The 23,662-nt window shown below is 36.3% G+C and overlaps 1 protein-coding gene across 7 annotated transcripts in view; it reads left to right on the plus strand.

Annotated features, from left to right (window-relative positions):
- SMC6 (structural maintenance of chromosomes 6) overlaps window positions 1-23,662 on the plus strand; it is a 69,754-nt gene that overhangs the window by 23,177 nt on the left and 22,915 nt on the right. For 6 of the 7 annotated variants that reach the window (XM_060168707.1, XM_060168709.1, XM_060168710.1 and 3 more), the window contains 11 exons: window positions 248-328; window positions 1,578-1,679; window positions 5,089-5,208; window positions 5,311-5,409; window positions 8,607-8,753; window positions 9,014-9,102; window positions 9,498-9,662; window positions 10,073-10,245; window positions 11,306-11,516; window positions 15,045-15,159; window positions 21,967-22,127. In XM_060168707.1, the coding sequence (XP_060024690.1) occupies window positions 248-328; window positions 1,578-1,679; window positions 5,089-5,208; window positions 5,311-5,409; window positions 8,607-8,753; window positions 9,014-9,102; window positions 9,498-9,662; window positions 10,073-10,245; window positions 11,306-11,516; window positions 15,045-15,159; window positions 21,967-22,127 (1,463 nt within the window). The remainder of the gene's footprint in view (window positions 1-247; window positions 329-1,577; window positions 1,680-5,088; window positions 5,209-5,310; window positions 5,410-8,606; window positions 8,754-9,013; window positions 9,103-9,497; window positions 9,663-10,072; window positions 10,246-11,305; window positions 11,517-15,044; window positions 15,160-21,966; window positions 22,128-23,662) is intronic. The other variant, XM_060168708.1, reaches the window with a different exon arrangement.

Genomic DNA, 23,662 nt, shown 5'->3' on the forward strand with positions numbered 1-23,662 from the left:
TGGTACTCTACAAAACCAGTGAAAGGAATGAAAACGTGCTAAAAAAACACACTTCTTTAGAAAGTTCTTGTGCTTGTGCCCTCATGTAATGGCAGAATATTTAATTTTGGCTGTAGTACTGATATTTATTTTAATATAATGAAATTTTGAAATATTTTCTCTCAGGTCACTTGTAATGGATATTTTAGTTCATTTCTCTTAAGGAATTAAAATGAAATATTTAAAGATAATCATTTCTTTGTTTCAGGTAGATAATCCAGTTTCTGTCTTAACGCAAGAGATGAGCAAGCAGTTCTTGCAGTCTAAAAATGAGGGAGACAAATACAAAGTAAGATGCACCAAAGTAAACATAAACCTAACCAAAAAGAATACATTTATAGATTAGGCATCTATACTGAACATTAATCTTGGTCACATAGTAAATATCGAGGATTTTTTTAAGTCACTATTTAGAGTAATATTGTAGGACTAATTTAGGAACTTGTTAAGTAAGATGGAAGTATAATTTTCTTGGTAAAACCTTGCTTTAACTTCTTTGCTTTTAATTCTGAAAGAGAATGAATTCCAAAATTTATCTTTATGGAAATACAAGGGAATGATTGCCCAAACATACATAATCACTTTTAAACGTTAGATTATTTTAATCTTTTTAAAAAATTAATTTATATATTTATTTTTGGCTGCGTTGGGTCTTTGTTGCTGCACGCGGGCTTTCTCTAGTTGCAGCTAGTGAGGGGTTACTCTTTTAGTTGTGGCGAGTGAGGGGCTACTCTGTTGTGGTGCGTGGGCTTCTCATTGCGGTGGCTTCTCTTGTTGCAGAGCACGGGCTCTAGGTGCGTGAGCTTCAGTATTTCTGGCACGCGGGCTCAGTAGTTGTGGCTCGCGGGCTCTAGAGCACAGGCTCAGTACTTGTGGCGTGCGGGCGTAGTTGCTCCGCGGCATGTGGGATCTTCCCGGACCAGGGCTCGAACCCGTGTTCCCTGCATTGGCAGGCGTATTCTTAACCACTGCGCCACCAGGGAAGCCCCTACTTAAAACTTTTAAAAAAGCCAACAAAATATATGACTACTACTACAGCTTACAGTGTGACTTTTGAATGGGTTTTGGTATTCCCTATGCTAAAAAATTATGATGCATTAAGATCAAGGATACTGGGACATCCCTGGTGGCACAGTGGTTAAGAATCCACCTGCCAATGCAGGGGATATGGGTTCGAGCCCTGGTCCAGGAAGATCCCACGTGGCGCGGAGCAACTAAGCCTGCGCACCACAACTACTGAGCCCACATGCCAGAACCACTGAAGTCCGTGTGCCTAGAGCCCGTGCTCTGCAACAAGAGAAGCCATCATAATGAGAAACCTGCACACTGCAATGAAGAGTAGCTCCTGCTCCCCACAATTAGAGAAAGTCCGCGTGCAGCAACGGAGACCCAATGTATTTATTTACTTGCTTAAGTATGTTTTTAATGTCTTTTTACATAATTGGTCTAAAAGTTTTTAGAGAACAAATTCTTCTTTTTTTCATAGTCCCGTGGAAGTTTACCAACTCCTAATTGTGTTTTTCTTGTTGTTGATATAGTTCTTTATGAAAGCAACCCAACTGGAACAAATGAAGGAGGATTATTCATACATCATGGAAACCAAAGAAAGAACAAAGGAGCAGATAAATCAAGGAGAAGAGGTTTGTAAACACTTAATGCAGTTATTTTAGAGATCAGTCAAATTCCTATAGTACTTATCAGGTAAATGGTATTGTAAAATTACATACCTACATATCTATATATGTATATCTATATAAAACTAGTAACATTTTTATAGTACTCTATCAACCATAACAAGTGTGATTTTGTACATTCAGGGTATTTATTAGCCTTTACTTTTTTGTTTTATAATAATGGGTATGTCCATGTCTTAATTCTTCTATGAGGCTATAAAGTAGAGGACAGGGTAGTATCTAACATACTTATCCCTTAGTTCCACAATAAGATATCACTGATTCCCACTCGGAAGTAGTTTAAAAACTATATTTCTTTTGATGGGAAAATAAGCACAAGCCTCAAGTTGGTATTAAACATAATATGCATTTATCATTATATACAATAGATAACTCTTTCATTACACTGGTAGAATGTTAGCATTCTTTAAGCACTGATAGCTTGGTAGCAGCTGTCCCATCAGTGTTCACCAGCTTGGCAGCCATGCGAATGTGCTTGAATTTGAAATCACTCGAGCCAATGTGACTTTCTTACTTAGGTTTGTTTTTACATCTGCTGTAGTTTGTTCTTGTACTTTCTTCTTCTGATTCTTGAAGAGCAAACCTTTGTTTGATAATCAGAGATCTCAGAGTTATAAGGCTTTATGTTTCAGCTGTTCATCCAGTACATTAAGTCCCACCAATTTGTGTATGATTCTGTATCTTTTTCTTTTGTCCCTTAATCAGTTTTATACAGTCAGTTGCTTTCAGCAACTTTTTAGCATGTTCTTTTGAGATAGAATTGTATTAATGATTGACCCAAGTCAACTTTATTAGATGTTACACTGACCTTTTTACTTCAAGTTTTTGAGGCATACATATTTAAAACTGGGTTTATAGTTACATGGTTCATTAAGTGAAAACTGAAAAAGCAAAGATGAGTATATTTATTTTTATTCCCCACATTATTTCTTCAAACCTGGGGTATGTGATAGTGTGCAACGATGTACTATAAACCACAGAATTGATAATGGAGTATCAGTGTTATTGGAATGTCAGTGTTATTATTGGGGAAAGGAAATATTGTATATTCAAGCAAATGTACATAGTATATATTAACATCTATTATTTTAAAAACAATAAATCAGGACTTTGAAGAAATTTGTTTGCTTCAGACAGCTTGGTGTTTAAATACCCACTTTCTTCATGGTATACTTTGTCATAAGCGATTGAAGATACTTTGTTTGTGAAGTTTAAGAAGCACATCCCTATATCATGTATCAGAGTTGCTTATGCATAATATGCACTTAATATGAAATTTCTTCCTAATTAATTAAATGCACTACATTCTCAAAATAAGCTCTGGATTTGAATAGTTTAATCTTTAAGAAGTAGAATGTGACCTAACACAACATTGTAAATCAACAATACTTCAATAAAAATTTAAAAAACAAACAAAAAAACCCCAAGCCAACAAAAAAGGATACAGTGGGAGATACAAATGAAAAAGTCAAAAAAAAGAAACAGAATGTGAAGATTAGAAACTGGAAGTCATTCAGCCATCAAATATTAAGTTCCTACCATGTGCCTGCTAGCATTGGGCTTTGGTCATGACCATATAATGGCAAATACATACCAGGATTCTTGGGGTCGTACACCTAACTATTCAGCAGAAAGCAGATGGTAGATAATTGACTATGGTGAGCACTACTAAAGGAGTTCAAAGTTAGTTTGTGCAAAAGCACTTAATAGGATACTGGCAACAGGGGTTAGGGACAAGGCAGGGGCAGTGGGAGAGGTATAGCCGTTAAGTAAGTAATGTCTAAGGTAAGAACTGAAGGGTGAATAATACCAGGCAAAGGATGGTGAGAGTGAGGAAGTGTGTTCCAAGAAATAAGCATGGATGGAGTCTTGGGCAATAGAGCATGTGGTGGTTTTAAACAGCTGAAAGAATTCTACATTGTCTAAAGTAGAGAACACAAGCATGAGAGTTAAGAGGCCAGATTGTGGAAGACTTTGTAGAACTTAAGGGCAGTACAACACATGGAAGTGGATGGCTTGATTAAATGTATATTTTTAGTAGATCACTCTGCTGCAGAAGAGAGTGAACTGCTGTAAGGAAGGAAACAGAGAGATCAGTAAGGAAGGTATTACCGTTGTTCAAACAGATGATGATGATGTAAGTTAGGGTAGTGGCAGTGGTAGTGTAGAGAAGAGCTTTGAAATGGTTTGGGCCAGTGCTCTGTGGACATGTAGGGTGGTGGTGAAAACAGAAGCCAGATTTGTGGGGCTGAAAACCAGAGAGAGAATTGAAGAGCTAGAGATAATTTTCGTGAAACTTGGGTGGAAAGGGAAGATGGCTTTTAGAGGAAGAGGTGGTATCCAGGGGTGGATATTGGTGGTTTTGTTTGTAAATTGGAAAGATAAGTAAGTAAAGTTTTAAATGTGATCATGGAAAGGAGTCAGTGAGGAGGATTAAGTGGAAAAAAGATGAAAAAGATGGGATGAAAAATCAACTAATTTAGACCTCTTGAGAAGGCAGAAGGGGGGTGAGTAGGATGTAAGTAAGAGATAGGCACTGGACTTAAGTATAATGAAGCCACCTCTTCCGTTTTAGCAGGAGGAAAAGACTGCTTTAGGTTTATATATAAGGTTGTTGAACACTGGAGACGATTTCTTTCTGATAGCTTCTGAATTCTGTGAAATAGGCATCAGGGAGAATGAGTAAGGGATTAGGGTGGCAGTTATATGAGGTTTGAAGAGAGTGATGATGGATTGAAATAATCCTGAAGAATGGGAAAGTGACTTGGATAGGGAAACACACTAAGATCCATAGTGAAGACCCTAGTTGAACATGGAAACCATGAATGAAGAGGAGAGGCTGTCAACCCAGGTGTGCAGCTTTGGAAGCTGTTCATACGTCACTAGAGTTGGTTTTTGCTTTATTGATTAATTATTAAGAGAAAACTTGGATAAGAAAAAAATGTAACATTTGATTTTTAGAAATAAATTCCTTTTGAGCCTTCCATTATCATTGGAATGGATCCTGGGTATACTTCACCCAGGAGAACAGTCCAGTCTGTCTATCAGGTAGGGAATTGATAGAAACTTGAGTTTTGTCTATACTTGTGTGGTCTTGAAACTTTTATTCCTTTGCTCTTCTTCATTTGAAGAGTATCTGGTCATTTTTATAGTGCAGAAATTAACAAAGTGATTGTACTTAATAAAAGTATACCAAAGAACCAAAAATATTTTCTATTTTTGTTTTAATTAAAGAAGTCATTTCCTAGCACATCTTTTTCAGTATTTGTTTAGGCAGTATTCAAAAGAAATACATTTGCGGAAAGTCTTGTTTCTTCAATGTTGTTAAGAAATATATTCTTTTTTCTTTTTTAAGCGACTTACTGAACTAAAGCGCCAGTGTTTGGAGAAAGAAGAACGTTTTCAGAGTATTGCTGGCTTAAGTACAATGAAGACCAATCTGGAATACTTGAAACATGAAATGGCTTGGGCAGTGGTAATTTTCACTTAATTACCTATTCACACATATTTGTAATATACAGAATATACTTGGTTGTGGTTAGTCTTATATGTGACTTGCTATATAATTTCTTTTTAGGTCAATGAAATTGAAAAACAACTGAATGCTATCAGAGACAACATCAAAATTGGAGAAGATCGTGCTGCTAGACTTGAGAGGAAAACGGAAGAACAGCAGGTAATTATATTTTTTTTATACAGAGGTAGAAGTTGGTTGAGGGGTAAGTAAAGGGAGCAATTTTCTGTTGAGGGTTTCCACATGGACCTTTGTAGCACAGAGCAGCCCTGCTCTTTGTATTTACCTTGCCATTCTCTTGTTAACAGCTTTATTGAGATATGATTCATATACCATACAATCCACCCATTTAAAATTTACAGTTCATTGTTTCTTTTGTATATTCACAGGGTTGTACAGCCACCACTGTGGAATTTCTCTGCCGTCGTGCTGGAAGTAGATCTCCTAGCCTTTTCTTTCTTTATAGGAGCCCCAGTGTGACTGACTTACATCTTAGTATTTTGTTCTCCTTAGCTTACGGGCTTCTGACTCCCAGGCTTAGTTGTAGTACAGGGTGTAATCTTTCCCACCTTACTTCTTCCTGTCTACCCCTAAGATAAGCAGGCCAGTCTTTTTCCTTTTAAGGGTTATAACATTAATCCGTGAAAGGTAATAGATGAATGTGTAAAAGTAACAGAAATGGTGAAGACAGTACATTTACTTAGTGATCTCTGGGCTGAATTTCTTATATTCCCTCTTCAGGTAGTAAATGGAAATTCAACCCCACCCACCTCTCTCACCTTAGATTTTCATTTCTGAGAGAATATTCTGAAATTTTCATTCAATTCTTCTCAGTTTCATTTCTTAGCTTGTCATAGGGGAAGACCTTGTTGCTTTCCTCTTTAGATATTCCCCAGTCTAAAAATGAAATCCAGTCTTAGTAATAAACACTCATTTTTTTTTTCAAGTGGGGAAAGGAAAATCTTGAGGTTGGATGATATTTAGTTCTGTGGCTATTTGCTCTACTTAAGTATTTGGCCATGCTATGTAGTAAATGGTAAATTTCTGGAGGGTTTGGACTATCTTATATTTATATCCTTCCCACCATGCCTTACATAAAACCTTTCACATAGTATATGCTTATTTATTGATTATAGAATAACTATTGAAGGGAAGGTTTCTGAAGAAACAGTGTCTAAAGCAGACTTTAAACTTGTATTAACCTAATTTAAACTGAAGATAGATGAATTATATTTAGTTTGTAAAGCACCTAGACCAACTTCAATTTTTATAAAAAACATAGAGATTATACTACTGATGTCTTAATAACAGAACTACACTACCATTCTATATAATGTTTCCTAAATAGCCTACATATTGACAATTCCCTAATCTGTATTCCTAATCAAACTTTTATCCTGAGCACTTGGTTCAAATACTTGTCTTCCCATCTTTACCTAAATGTTCCAGACACTTCAAACTTAGCATTTCTACTGGAATAGCTGTGACAGGGACTTTATAGCCCATAAAGCCTGAAGTATACACTATCTGGCTCTTTCTAGAAAAAATTTGCTGATCTCTGATCTAAATAGTTCTCATATTTTTCCCTTCTAATCTATTCCTGTTTTCAGTGTGACATTTTGGTCCCTAATTATTTTTGTCCCAGAACATTACATTAACTTCTTACTGACATCATTTCCTTTAATTTTTCCCTTTACCTTGCCTTCCATGTGCTTCCAAAGTGGTTGTACGTATAGATTTACATATAGTTTCATTATAGATTTACATATAGTTTGGTATCTTGTTTCCCTGTTGTCTAGAGGTTTAAGTTGTAAGCTGATCATGGAATTCAAAGCCCTTCTACCCCTTCATCTCATCTCCCACCACTACCCTCTCAGTTCAAGCTCCAGAAATAATTTTAATTCCTAAAATGGTTTTAATGCCTTTCCACATGCTTTTCCAACTCCCTGTAACACCTTTCCCCAGCTTTTTTCCTGGTACATTTTGAGTAATCTTCCAAGTTTCAGCTCAAATGCTTCTTTGAAGGCATCCCTAACTTTTTCTGACAGACCTATAAATTCTTCCTCGTGCTTTCACAATTACAAATATACATACCCTACTTAAGCATTATTGCATCCAAACTGCATGATCTATTTGCATGTTTGTTTCTCTGCTAAACTGTGTCTGTCTCCCTTTAATTGTGTTACTTGAAGACAGTTGTTACTATATCTTTGTATCCCCAGAAGATAGCACATTTATTGGAAAGCTAAATGTGGAATTAAAATATATTTTAGCATTTCAAATTATTAGAGAAATGCAAATCAAAACTACAATGAGGTATCACCTCACACCAGTCAGAATGGCCATCATCAAAAAGTCTACAAATAATAGATGCTGGAGAAGGTGTGGAGAAAAGGGAACCCTCCTGCACTGTTGGTGGGAATGTAAATTGGTGCAGCCACTATGGAGAACAGTATGGAGGTTCCTTAAAAAACTAAAAATAGAGTTACCATACGACCCAGCAATCCCACTCCTAGGCATATATCAAAAAAAGATGAAAACTCTAATTAAAAAAGATACATGCACCTCAGTGTTCATAGCAGCACTATTTATAATAGCCAAGACATGGAAGCAGCCTAAGTGTCCATCATCAGATGAATGGATGAAGAAGATGTGGTACACACACACACACACACACACACACACACACACACACACACTGGAATATTACTCTGCCATAAAAAATGAGATAACTGCCATTTCCAGCAACATCGGTGGACCTAGAGATTATCGTACTAAGTGAAGTAAGTCAGACAGAGAAAGACAAATATTACATGATATCACTTATATGTGGAATCTAAAAAATGATACAAATGAACTTATTAACAAAACAGGAACAGCCTCACATACATAGAAGGCAAATTTATGGTTACCAAAGGGGCAAGGAGTGAAGGGTAAATTAGGAGTATGGGTTTAATGTATACACACCACTATATATAAAATAAACAACAAGGGCTTACTGTATAGTACAGGGAACCTATATTCAATATCTTGTAATAACCTATAATGGAAAAGAATCTGAAAAAGAATAGATAGATAGATACATAGATATGTACCTGTCTATATATATCTATGTATATGTATAACTGAACCACTTTGCTATACACCTGAAACTAACATAATATTGTAAATCAACAATATTTCAATTAAAAAAATACATATTTAACACTTTATATGTTTGTTTACCTAATTAATGTCTTGAGTTTAGTTAGAGCAAAATTAAGTTTATTTGAAATGTGAACCATATACAATTATATTTTTATTTTTTCTGTTTATTGGAGAAAAATAAAATATGCTCCAACGATGTTATTTTCTTAAAGGTCAGACTTAATGAAGCAGAAAAAAAGTACAAGGATATTCAAGATAAACTAGAAAAGATTAGTCAAGAGACAAATGCACGAGCACCAGAATGTATGGCATTGAAAGCAGATCTTACTTCTAAGAAAAGGGCCTATAATGAAGCTGAGGTGAGAGAACTTTTCCAGTATTAAAAATTGCATATCAACTATAAATACTGTTCATTTATTTTTAAAAGTAGAGGTTTTTGTAATTGTGTTGCTTTCAGACTTCAAAAAATATAATGATTTCATATGGCCATATATGTATGTTGTTTTAAAAATATATTTCTGCATATATTCACCCTCTGATTTGACGATTTGGCAAAAGTGGTCTTGAATGGGGTATTTGTTTTTCATTTTACTAAAGTATGTCTGATTTTTTTTTTTAGGTTTTATACAACCATTCCCTAAACGAGTATAGAGCATTAAAGAAAGATGATGAGCAGCTTTGCAAAAGAATTGAAGAACTAAGAAAAAGGTAAGATAGTTACTTTGCAATTTTCATAGTTATCTCATTTTGTAATAAAGTAATCCAGGTGAAATGGAATATTTTATTTTCTGTATTATTGCTAAAGGAATTTTATCACATTGCTTTATGGTTTTTTTTGTTTTTTGTTGTACGCGGGCCTCTCACTGCTGTGGCCTCTCCCGTTGCGGAGCACAGGCTCCAGACGCGCAGGCTTAGCGGCCACGGCTCACGGGCCCAGCCACTCCGTGGCATGTGGGATCTTCCCGGACCGGGGCATGAACCCGTGTCCCCTGCATCAGCAGGCGGACTCTCAACCACTGCGCCACCAGGGAAGCCCTGCTTTATGTTTTTTAAATGTTAGGTTTTTCATTGAATATTTTCCACTTTGTATTATTTACCATTAGTGCTGATCAGTCTTTGGAACCTGAACGGTTGGAAAGGCAAAAAAAAATATCTTGGTTAAAAGAAGGAGTAAAGGTCTTACAGGATCAAGAAAGTTCAGTCAATCAAGAGATCGAACAATTTCAGCAAGCTGTAGAAAAGGACAAAGAAGAACATACCAGAATTAAGTAAGTGTCCACATTCTTATACTTTTTTCAGTTATTTGAAAATCATCTAGTTTTCCTCTTTATATGAAAAGAGAATACATGTTTTTTTTGTTGTTGTTCTTCTTCTTCCTCATAATAAGGGATCTTTTAAAATCACTTTCCTAATAAGACTTCTTAAACTTGTAGAATTGGACAGTTTCTGGGATTTCTAGTCCTTGTCACGACTGCTTTTTTTCTTTTTCCATGCTAAGTTTTGAGGTCTTCTGACTATTTTTTCCTGGTAACACAGTTGTTTTCAAATGAAGAGATCCGCTTTTAGTTTTTAGGGCAGCTGCGTCATTCACTGGTATGCAGGTATTAGGGGAAAAGACTGAGTATTTCTGTTTAACTGTATCACATATCTGTTTTGTTTTTCCACGTGTATTTTGTAGGAGAGAAGAGTTAGATGTGAAGAATACACTGAACTATAATCAGAGGCAACTGAAAGAATTGAAAGACAGTAAAACTGATCGACTGAAAAGATTTGGCCCTCATGTTCCAGCTCTTCTGGAAGCCATAGATGATGCTTACAGACGGGGGCATTTTACCTGTAAACCTGTAGGCCCTCTAGGTATTTGTCACCAATTAGTCAGTATATAATAAAAATTAGAAGTACATCTTTATTTTCTGGAAGGAGTCTGTTGAATATAATTTTAAAACACTGTTATCGAAGAACCATGTAGTTATATGTAGACTTTGTACATATTTTAAGAAATGATAAAATCACTTTAAACTTTCCTTTTGTATATTTTAAGCATAAAAAAGCCAAAAGAAAGAGAACTTAGGAAAAGGAAAAGTAATTATAGAGTTGAATAATCTGCTTTTTATTTTTTTGAATGAATAAATCAATGAACTAATTTGCATGTAATTGATTAGTAGGAAAATTCAGTGATATCAAGATATAGTTAAAAGGCCAATCACCTGAGTTTTGTGTAAAACTTGATAAAATGACTTGTCTTTTTAAGTTTCTATTTAGGTTTGGACAACATTACTTCTAAGTCCTCTTTCAACTATAAGCCTGAGGTTATTTAGTTATCCTCATATATACATGAGAAAAAAAATCAGTTGAGTTCTGAGGAGCTATCTCTAATTCTGTACATCATTAGGTGAAAATGATGCTATAAGTATACTTTTTTAGTAAAGTACTGTATAAGTACAGTATTATGTACTGTATTAAGTATTGTAGTAATGTCTCTTCATTTAAATGACATGTACCTCTATACCAGAATCCATTTCAATAGATGAGGTATTTTTTTCCCTCTCTAAATCTAAAATTTCAATATTAATCAGTTTTACAGAAAATAGTGAAGAGTCTATAACCCTTTTGGCTTGATTTTCAAAACACCATTCAGAGGCTGGAATAGTATTTTATATATATATATATATACACATAGGAGAAATACTGTTGATTTATATCAGAGCGAGACAACTTTTCACAGGATTTAGTGGGTTTTCTCCCCAGTGTATCCAGTGGGATGGGGTATTTCCCATTTGGTTAAAATGAGATCTATAATATCATTTAAATTGCTTCATATGAAAATATTTTAAAGTCATTTATGAACTATTATAAAGATGGTTACATTAACATTTCAAGTATTTATGGGCTTTTAATAATTTTCTCTCACTTTTAGGAGCTTGCATTCATCTTCGGGACACTGAGCTTGCTTTGGCCATTGAATCTTGCTTGAAAGGACTTCTGCAAGCCTATTGTTGCGATAATCATGCTGATGAAAGAGTGCTTCAGGCACTGATGAAAAGGTTTTACTCACCAGGGACCTCACGGCCACAGATAATAGTTTCTGAGTTTCGGAAGGAGGTGTATGATGTAAGACACAGGTAAGGCATCAGTAATTAAATACTGTTTCTGGTTTTGCTTAGTTACGTGCAAGCTCAGAAAGAGTTAAAACATTTTTAATGTTAACCATATCTACACTCCTGATTTGTAAAATTCCATCAAGCCACGTCTTTAATTTGAATCTTAGGCATTGGAGATACATAGATAAATGAGAGATACTCCCTGCCTTTAAGGTCCTCACGTGAGATCTGTTTGGGGAGACATACTGGGAAGTAGACGTTGTGTGGCTTAGAAATTGTACTGAAGAAGGAAATGGTGCAGACCTGGCCACGTTAAGAGGGAGGGCGTAGGGAAGAACTTTGGTACTCATTGCTCAGAGTTCAACTCTGGGTGGTTTACAGATTCCATAAAGAGCTGTGATTGTTTTCTTTAATGACCCTAACAAACCTCAAGGGCACCATACCCAAATCGCCTTCTTTGTTAGCTGCTGGCTAGCTAATCACTTTACTTTTAAAGATACACGTGTATGTGTGTGTGTGTTCCTACATATATATATAGTCCTCTCTATATCCCTATATATATATTCCTATGTATATATATTCCTATATATATATATATATTCCTATATATATATTCCTATTAACAGATTGTTTTAAAATTTCTTTTCTCTCCCACTCCACTTTTTCTTATAAATCCAATTTTTGCTTTTTTCAATTGCCTTATATTTGGAAACATTAAAAATGCCCTTCATTTTAAGCGTGTTTTTTCTATATTTAATTTGATTGTGGTATTTTTCCTTTTACTTGGCTTTATAAATCATGTTTTTATTAAAGCTTTCTTCTAAGCTTAATTAGGATCATCAAATCATTTTGTCCTATAATTCCTCTTACCAGTGAGGCTCACCGTGCTCGCCTAGAATTTGATGTGCGGTTTTTCCTTTGTCCCTCTCGTCCTCTTTAGGCTTTCTACATTATGTTGTCTAGTGAGCTTATTCCATACTTGTCCTTTCCTTGTCTCATTACTGACACATTATTGCTACTATTCCTTCCTACTTTTAGTTTTCCTCGACCGATGTTACAGCATCTCTCAGCAGGCAAAACTAATTGTGATATAAACTAAATATGAAGTGCATCCCAGGGAAGTAGAGCAAAAGGAAGGGGTGGTTGTGACTGGGTGCTTTAGAGCAAGCTGGTGGGAGCAGCCTGTCTAGCAGTGGCATGTGCCTGCTCGAAAATACTTGCTCCTTCCTAGCATAGAAACCTGTGCTTTCAGCGGACTGGCCAGAGCCTATGCTTCACCACAATCCCCTTCCACGTCCCCTCCCTCTTAGACTCGGGCTCCCTATCCTCTCTCCCCTCACTCCCTGCGTTGTTTCATTGGCACTGCTTGATGTTTCTAGAGCGCCCACCCCCTATTCTTTCCTATCTTTGTTTTTACTTCCACTTGAACTCTGTCCTAAGGTTACTATCCTATTTCTCTGCCTCTTTTTAACAGGAAAAACTTCTCAGAAGAGTTGTCTGTGTCACTAACTTCTCTCTTCCCCTTCTTTCTTGAACCTACTCCAGTCAAGTTTTTATAGCTTCATCACACACCAGAGCAGCTCTTGTCCAGGCGCCAGTGAGCCTTGCTTGGCTTGGTCCTGTCGTCCTTCCTTCCCGCTCGCTGACTTGACCTACCAGCAGTATTTGATTCAGCTGATCGTTTAATTCTTCCTGAAACACTTTTTTTACTTGGTCCCTAGGATGTCACTCTTCTTGTTTTCCCACATCTCTAGGTATTCTTTTGTAATGTCTTCTGCTTATTTCTCCTCACTTGGGAATCTCCAGTATCAGTGTTCCAGACCTCTTCTCCATGTGCACCTACTCCCAGCACTTACTTCCTGGGTGAACTCATCCAGTTTCATGGCTTAAAATATAGTCCATACACTGATGATCACCACATTATGTTTCTAGCTGGGCTCTTTCCTCTGAACTCCAGAATATAATACATTCAATTTATATTTTCCACTTTGATGTCCAAAAGACATTTGAAACTTAACATATCTAAAAGCCAAACTCCTGAGATCCACCCTAAAAACTGCTCTTCCTATAGTCATCCCCATCTCCATTTTTCAGTTGCTCAAGCCAAAACCTCAGTCATCCTTGACTTCTTTCTGCCATCCCACATCCTACTGGCTGTACTTTATAAATGTATCCAGGATCTAAACACTTCTGCAGTGCTACCCTGGTTCACACCATTATCATATCTCAAGTGAGTTTTGCTTCTGGTTCCCTTCCATCCACACTCTCAATATCACAGCCAGAGTAAAGTCAGACCATGTCATTCCTCTGCTCAAATTGTCCTGTACTTTCTCATCCTCTTTAGGCCTAACTGCGACCTCTCGGACCCACATGACCTGTCCTCTTGCCATCTCTCCTGTCCTTGTGTCCAGTAGCACTCCCAGCACTGCTCGTCCACCACAGCACACTGGCCTCCCGGCTTCTCCAACAGCCCTCTTAGGGCCTTTGCAAATGCTGCTCCCTGGGCACGAAATGCTCTTCTTCATTATGCTAATGTAACTCCCATTTCCTCAGGTGTCTGCCTGTTGACACCTTAGCAAGGCTTTTCCTGACACTTTCTGTGTGAAAAAGCACAGTATGCCACTTTTTCTTCATTTTTCTGTCTTCCTTCAGTAGAGTGTAAGCTCCATGGGGAGAAGGATGTAGTCTGTTTTGTTTAGTGCTATCTCCTTATCCTCTGAACAGCATCTTGCACATAGTAGGTGCTCAGTAAATACATGTTGAATTAATGAATGAATAAGTGGAAAACATATATACAAAGATATTTCTTTGTTTTGGAATTCTAGAACTAAGAAAGCAGTAAGAATGCCATTGCCTTTTCCCAATGTGTTTTAATTAAATGACTTTTATGTTTGTATGATAGAGTATAAGATTTAAGAAAATTGTAATGATTAAGTATAACAGGCAATAGGACATAATGATTGAGAATCTGCTGGGTTCTAGAGCTGAGCTGCCTGGTTTAAATCCTAGCCTGACCTCTTACCTTTATGACATTGGGGAACTTATTAAACTCTCTGCAGCTCATTTGGGAAAGAAAAAAAAAAGAGCGAATAATATTATCTATCTCATATAGTTGTTTTGAGGATTAAATGAGCTAATACAGGTTTCCACAGGGATATCCCTCTGTGGGTATAAAAATCTGTGGATGCTCAAGCCCCATACTTGGTCCTCTGTAGCCACAGTCCGCATCTGCTGATTCTGACAACCATGGATATTGCAGTGCATACTGTATTCATTGAAAAAGAATCCACATATAAGTGGACCTATGCAGTTCAAACTCGTGTTGTTCACGGGTCAACTGTATTTATAATATGCTTAGAACAGTGCCTAGCACATAGTAATATATAAATGTTTGCTAATAAAATAAAATAAACCTATTACAGATGTTTTCAAACGTTATCACATATTTTCCATGTCTTGTTACTATCCATCATCTCATCACCCATTTAAAAAATATACATATATAATTACCATTTGGTAAGTTAATCCTTATATATTTTTGTCTCCTAGAGCTGCTTATCATCCAGAGTTCCCAACAGTTCTGACAGCTTTAGAAATAGATAATGCAGTTGTCACAAATAGCCTAATTGACATGAGAAGCATAGAGACAGTGCTGCTGATCAAAGTAAGACCAGATGCTTGCTGTATTTTATATTATTCTAAATTTCCTAAACTGAGGTTGGTTATGTAAATTCCTATTCTGCTTAAGTACTTGATATTTTATGAATTCTTTTCTTAAAAAAACTTTGAGTTCTGTAAAATAAATCAATGTTTATTCTTCATCAGTGTACATATTTCTATTGATATGTACTTGTTAGATTAGATCACCAATATTTGTGTTCCATCTGTTGGCATAAATTTGCTGAGAAGGGACAAGGGAATTCAAAACAAATCTGTAATTAATACAAACACAGTCTCTTTTTCTCATTAATGGAACCTGAGAGGCAATGACATCAATCATCCAAATGTGTATATGTGAATTGCAAGTTCATATTGTAATTATTTGTGGGCTTGGCCCTCTCATATTTTAGACAGATACTTGAAAGAAAATAATGAAGTCCTCTTGTAAAGGTCTGTTCCAAGGAAGGTTGATTAGGTCTCAGTTAAGCCTAATCCTCTTTTTACTTCCTCTAGGAAGTAAAATACTAAATATTTCCAGGCTTTTCCTACATAATTCAGTGTACTAATCTTTTATTGGAATTTGCTGTTCACTCACATCTTTTCTAGGGTGTAAAAGACATTTAGAAAAAATAAGATTTCATTTTTCTATGAAAAATAAGATTTCTAAGGTAAATATTTTCATGTGAAAAAGTACTTAAAATCTTTAACTTTAGTGGATAGCAATATTAGAATTTAAAAATAAAATCTTATCAGGGAGATTGGTTCAAGATGGCGGAGTAGAAGGACGTGTGCTCACTCCCTCTTGCGAGAGCCCCAGAATCACAACTAACTGCTGAACAGTCATCGACAGGAAGACACTGGAACTGACCAGTATCTGGTATCTTACAAAAAAGATACCCCACATCCAAAGACAAAGGAGAAGCTGCAATGAGATGGTAGGAGGGGTGCAATCACAATAAAATCAAATCCCATAACGGCTGCGTGGGTGACTCACAAACTGGAGAACACTTATACCATAGAACTCCACCCACTGGAGTGAAGGTTCTGAGCCCCACGTCAGGCTTCCCATCCTGGGGTTCTGGCAATGGGAGGAGGAATTCCTAGAGAATCAGACTTTGAAGGCTAGCAGGATTTGATTGCAGGACTTCGACAGGACTGGGAGAAACAGAGACTCCATTCTTAGAGGGCACACACAAAGTAGTGTGTACATCAGGACCCAGGGGAAGGAGCAGTGACCCCCATAGGAGACTGAACCAGACCTCCCTGCTAGTGTGGGAGGGTCTCCTGCAGAGGTGGGGGTTGGCTGTGGCTCGCCGTGGGGACAAGGACACTGGCAGCAGAAGTTCTGGGAAGTACTCCTTGGCATGAGCCCTCCCAGAGTCAGCCAATACCCCACCAAAGAGCTGGGAAGACTCCAGTGCTGGGTCGCCACAGGGCAAACAACCAACAGGGAGGGAACCCAGCCCCACCCATCAGCAGAAAACAGGATTAAAGTTTTAGTGAGCTCTGCCCACCAGAGCAACACCCAGTTCTACCCACCACCAGTCCCTCCCATCAGGAAACCTGCACAAGCCTCTTAGATAGCCTCATCCACCAAAGGTCAGACAGCAGAAGCAAGAAGAACTACAGTTCTGCAGCCTGTGGAAGGAAAACCACATTCACAGAAAGATAGACAAAATGAAAAGGCAGAGGACTTTGTACCAGATGAAGGAAAAAGATAAAACCCCAGAAAAATAACTAAATGAAGTGGGGATAGGCAACCTTCCAGAAAAAGAATTCAGAATAATGATAGTGAAGATGATCCAGGACCTTGGAAAAGAATGGAGGCAAAGATTGAGAAGAGGCAAGAAATGTTTAACAAAGACCTAGAAGAATTAAAGAACAAACAAACAGTGATGAACAGTACAATAACTGAAATAAAAAATACACTACAAGGAATCAATAGCAGAATAACTGAGGCAGAAGAACGGATAAGTGACCTGGAAGACAGAATGGTGGAATTCACTGCTGTGGAACAGAATAAAGAAAAAAGAACAAAAAGAAATGAAGACAGCCTAAGAGACCCCTGGGACACCATTAAATGTAACAACATTCGCATTACAGTGGTCCCAGGGGAGAAGAGAGAGAGAGAGCGAAAGGACCAGAGAAAATATTTGAAGTGATTATAGTGAAAAACTTCCCTAACATGGGAAAGGAAATAGTCACCCAAGTCCAGGAAACACAGAGAGTCCCAGACAGGGTAAACCCAAGGAGAAACACGCTGAGACACATAGTAATCAAACTGACAAAAATTAAATAAAAATAAAAATTATTGACAGCAACAAGGGAAAATGACAAATATCATACTAGAGAACGCCCATAAGGTTAACAGCTGATTTCTCAGCAGAAGCTCTACAAGCCACAAGGGAGTAGCATGATATATTTAAAGTGATGAAAGGGAAAACGTACAATCAATATTACTCTACCCAGCAAGTATCTCATTCAGAGTTGATGGAGAAATCAAAAGCTTTACACACAAGCAAAAGCTAAGAGAATTCAGCACCATAAACCAGCTCTACAACAAATGCTAAAGGAACTTCTCTAAGTGAGAAACACAAGAGAAGAAAAGGACCTACAAAAACAAACCCATAACAATTAAGAAAATGGTAATAGGAGCATACATATCGATAATTACCTTAAACGTGAATGGATTAAATGCTCCAACCAAAAGACACAGGCTCACTGAATGGATACAAAAACAAGACCCATATATATGCTGTCTACAACAGACCCATTTCAGACCTAGGGACACATACAAGGGACAAGGGAGGACACTACATAATGATAAAGGGATCAATCCAAAAAGAAGATATAACAATTATAAATATATATACACCCAACATAGGAGCACCTCAATACATAAGGCAACTGCTAACAGCTATAAAAGAGGAAGTCGAAAATAACACAATAATAGTGAGGGACTTTAACACCTCACTTACAACAATGGACAGATCATCCAAACAGAAAATTAATAAGGAAACACAAGCTTTAAATGACACAATAGACCAGATAGATCTAATTGATATTTATAGGACATTCCATCCAAAAACAGCAGATTACACTTTCTTCTCAAGTGCGCATGGAACATTCTCCAGGATAGATCACATCTTGTGTCACAAATCAAGACTTAGTAAATTTAAGAAGATTGAAATCATATCAAGCATCTTTTCTGACCACAATGCTATTAGATTAGAAATCAATTACAGGGGAAAAAATGTAAAAAACACAAATACATGGAGGTTATTTTATACGTTACTAAATAACCAAGAGAGCACTGAAGAAATCAAAGAGGAAATTAAAAAATACCTAGAGACAAATGACAATGAACACAAGACAATCCAAAACCTATGGAATGCAGCAAAAGCAGTTCTAAGAGGGAAGTTTATAGCACTACAAGCCTACCTGAAGAAACAAGAAAAATCTCAAATAAACAATCTAACCTTACACCTAAAGGAACTAGAGAAAGAAGAACAAACAAAACCCAAAGTTAGTAGAAGGAAAGAAATCATAAAGATCAGAGCAGAAATAAATGAAATAGAAACAAAGAAAACAATAGCAAAGATCAATAAAACTAAAAGCTGGTTCTTTGAGAAGATACACAAAATTGATAAACCATTAACCAGACTCATCAAGAAAAAGAGGGAGACGACTCCAATCAATAAAAGTAGAAATGAAAAAGGAGAAGTTACAACAGACACCACAGAAATACAAAGCATCCTAAGAGACTACTACAAGCAACTCTATGCCAATAAAATGGACAACCTGGAAGAAATGGACAAATTCTTAGAAAGGTATAACCTTCCAAGACTGAACCAGGAAGAAATAGAAAATATGAACAGACCAATCACAAGTAATGAACTTGAAACTGTGATTAAAAATCTTCCAACAAACAAAAGTCCAGGACCAGATGACTTCACAGGTGAATTCTATCAAACATTTAGGGAAGAGCTAACACCCATCCTTCTCAAACTCTTCCAAAAAATTGCAGAGGAAGGAACACTCCCAAACCCATTCTATGAGGCCACCATCACTCTGATACCAAAACCAGACAAAGATACTACAAAAAAAGAAAATTAAAGACCAATATCACTGATGAATATAGATGCAAAAATCCTCAACAAAATACTAGCAAACAGAATCCAGCAACACGTTAAAAGGATCATACACCATGATCAAGTGGGATTTATCCCAGGGATGCAAGGCTTCTTCGATATACTCAAATTAATCAATGTGATACAACATATTAACAAATTGAAGAATAAAAACCATTTGATCATCTCAATAGATTCAGAAAAAGCTTTTTACAAAATTCAACACCCATTTATGATAAAAACTCTCCAGGAAGTGGGCATAGAGGGAACCCACCTCAACATAATAAAGGCCATATAAGACATACCCACAGCAGACATCATTCTCAGTGGTGAAAAACTGAAAGCATTTCCTCTAAGATCAGGAACAAGACAAGGATGTCCATCTCACCACTATATTCAACATAGTTTTGGAAGTCCTAGCCACAGCAATCAGAGAAGAAAAAGAAATAAAAGTAATACACAGTGGAAAATAAAAAGTAAAACTGTCACTGTTTGCAGATGACATGATACTATACATAGAGAATCCTAAAAATGCCACCAGAAAACTACTAGAGCTAATCAATGGATTTGGTAAAGTTGCAGGATACAAAATTAATGCACAGAAATCTTGTATTCCTATACACTAACAACGAAAGATCAGAAACAGAAATTAAGGGAACAATCCCATTCACCACTGCAACAAAAAGAATCAAATACCTAGGAATAAACCTACCTAAGGAGGTAAAAGACCTGTACTCAGTAAACTATAAGACACTGATGAAAGAAATCAAAGATGATACAAGCAGATGGAGAGATATACCATGTTCTTGGATTGGAAGAATCAATATTGTGAAAATGACTATACTATCCAAAGCAATCTACAGATTCAGTGCAATCCCTATCAAATTAACAGTGGCATTTTTACAGAACTAGAACAAAAAATCTTAAAATTTGTATGGAGACACAAAAGACCCCGAATAGCCAAAGCAATCTCGAGGAAAAGAAATGGAGCTGGAAGAATCAGACTCCCTTACTTCAGACTATACTACAAAGCTACAGTCATTAAGACAATATGGTACTGGTACAAAAACAGAAATATAGATCAATGGAACAGGATAGAAAGCCCAGAGATAAACTCATGCACCTATGGTCAACTAATCTATGACAAAGGAGGCAAGGATATACAATGGAGAAAAGACAGTCTCTTCAATAAGTGGTGCTGGGAAAACTGGACAGCTACATGTAAAAGAATGAAATTAGAACACTCCCTAACACCATACACAAAAATAAACTCAAAATGATTTAGAGACCTAAATGTAAGACCGGACACTCTAAAACTCTTAGAGGAAAACATAGGACGAACACTCTTCGACATAAATCACAGCAAGATATTTTTTTATCCACCTCTTAGAGTAATGGAAATAAAAATAAACAAATGGGACCTAATGAAACTTAAAAGCTTTTGCACAGCAAAGGAAACTACAAACAAGATGAAAAGACAACCCTCAGAATGGGAGATAATATTTGCAAATGAATCAACGGGCAAAGGATTAATCTCCAAAATACATAAACAGCTCATGCAGCTCAATATTAAAAAAGAAAAAAAACAATCAAAAAATGAGAAGACCTAAATAGACATTTCTCCAAAGAAGACATACAGATGGCCAAGACGCACATGAAAAGCTGCTCAACATCACTAAATATTAGAGAAATGCAAAGCAAAACTATGATGGGGTATCACCTCACACCAGTTAGAATAGGCATCATCAGAAGATCTACAAACAACAAATGCTGGAGAGGGTGTGGAGAAAAGGGAACCCTCTTGCACGCTTGGTGGGAATGTAAATTGATACAGCCACTATGGAGAACAGTATGGAGGTTCCTTGAAAAACTAAAAATAGAATTACTGTATTACCCAGCAATCCCACTACTGGGCATATACCCAGAGAAAACCATAATTCAAAAAGACACATGCCCTCCATTGTTCATTGCAGCACTATTTACACCAGCCAGGTCATGGAAGCAACCTAAATGTGCATTGACAGACGAATGGATAAAGAAGATGTGGTACATATATACAATGGAATATTACTCAGCCATAAAAAGGAATGAAATTGGGTCATTTGTAGAGACTTGGATTGATCTAGAGACTGTCATACAGAGTGAAGTAAGTCAGAAAGAGAAAAACAAATATCGTATATTAATGCATATATGTGAAACCTAGAAAAATGGTACAGATGAACCGGTTTGCAGGGCAGAAATAAGAGACACAGATGTAGAGAACAAAGGTATGGACACCAAGTGGGGAGAGTGGCGGGGCGGGGGGTGGGGGTGTTGTGTGATGAACTGAGAGATTGAGATTGACATGTATACACTGATATGTATAAAATGTATGACTAATAAGAACCTGCTGTATAAAAAATAAATAAAATTCAAAAAAAAATATCAGTTTGTCATAAAACATCATTTCTTATGTTTTTAAGACTCTTAATAGTTTAATTCTTTGAAAGTTGTTTTTTAAATTATTTTATTTTTCTCATGGAATTATTTCATTTGAATGTTTAAATAAAAATACTTGAATAGGTATTTTTGGTAATACCTATTACCAAAATTTTTGGTAATTTAGGTAATATTTTGAAATTATATACAACAGAAATGCTTTGGCATATTTTTAAAATGTATTTTCCCCTCTGTTTTTTTAGAATAATTCTGTAGCTCGTGCAGTAATGCAGTCCCAAAAGCCACCCAAGAATTGTAGAGAAGCTTTTACTGCTGATGGTGATCAAGTTTTTGCAGGGCGTTATTATTCATCTGAATATACAAGACCTAAGTTTCTCAGCAGAGATGTGGATTCTGAAATAAGGTTAGTGTCCAGTGTAGCTTTACTGTATTATTCCCACTAGTTCTTTGGGGTTCATTTCTTTTCATATTACTCTATTAGTAGTTATGTCAGTGAAGAATTGTGAGTGATCTGTTGGTCTTAAAAGATCATTTAGCTGGATGTAGAATTCTAGATTGATGGTTATTTTCCATCATGACTTTGATGACAGTATTCTGGGCTTGATGAGCTGGTCTGCACATTGATTATTACCTGTCTGCAAGGAGGTAAGGAGCTTAACTCAGAATGTAAATCAGCTACATCACATACCGTTGTTTAGTTTTGCTGATTTTTCTCAGCGAGAGTACAAGTGTGCTGGGTATACATTCTGGCTCAAGGTCCTTGCTGTATCTCTGCCTGGTACTTTGAGTCACACTGTTCTAGAAGAAAAATCAGTCGGCACCGTTAGATCAAATGCTTAGGGAGATAGAGCTGCTAGAGGAGATGCAGTGAAAAGCCAAACAAAAAGCTAAAGGTACTTAATAAGATTCAAACGTGTGCAAAAAGAATTTTTGGTATGAAAAAAGCATGATTTTCCCAACTGAACTATCAGTTGATGAATTGATAAGGTGGAGCTGAATTAGTGACCTAGAAGACCTCAAGCAGAAGAACATAGAACTTAGGTAAAAGCACTATCTAAGAAAACTGAGTAAAGGTGAAAGTATTCTAAATGGCTTTTATAGATAGGGGGAAATGAGGTTTTTTTAAAATACATACCTGATTTTCAAATTATATTAGTTATTTTTGTATGATTATGAGAGCAGCATAAAGCAAAATAACCATAGTGGATATTGGGAAGTTTAGTAAAATTTCTTTTTTAGCAACAGTAAACTGTTGAATGATCTGCAACTTGTTATTACAGCACTCAACACACATTTTAAATTGACACTGAATCTTTGTGATAGGATAGATGAAAATTCATCAATGTCTGAACGTACCTGTATAAAAGTGATCTGTAAAGTGATAAATTTTTGTCCGCTGTGCCATGACATTTAAATCAGGCCCCTCTAATTCTTAACTGGGTAAGACTAAATTATATAGTACTCAAGCAAACATGAATGTAAATGTATAAACAATATCATGGTAATGTTACTGTGTGTAATTCATGCTTTTTCTTTCAACAAAAAATGCCTTGTGCATTTGTGTTCCACATCTTTAAAAAAAGTATGACATTCTTGGAAAAGGTAGTAAGTGTATCAGCAGCAAATCAGGATCCCTGATTCTAGCATTTTAGTAGTAATGGTTTAAGACTTACTTATGAAGTTAATAATTGGCTTCATTTTTAGCTAAAATATTTGCATCAATGTGTAGTGGACAGAGCTTTTGTTTTAAAAGCCAGGTGAACATTGGTTTTTTAAAAATTGTTTCTCACCTTGATAAACTTTATTGATTGAAAATGTACTAAGTTATCATGATACTTAAATGATATTTGTGTCATCTGTTTTGACCTGAACCAGTATGATAGTTGTCTGATATTTGGAAATTTAAAATAATTCACTGGTGTTTTTTAAATACAGAAA

This window comes from Lagenorhynchus albirostris, chromosome 13 (genome assembly GCF_949774975.1).
Source record: "Lagenorhynchus albirostris chromosome 13, mLagAlb1.1, whole genome shotgun sequence".
Classification (NCBI taxonomy): domain Eukaryota; kingdom Metazoa; phylum Chordata; class Mammalia; order Artiodactyla; family Delphinidae; genus Lagenorhynchus; species Lagenorhynchus albirostris.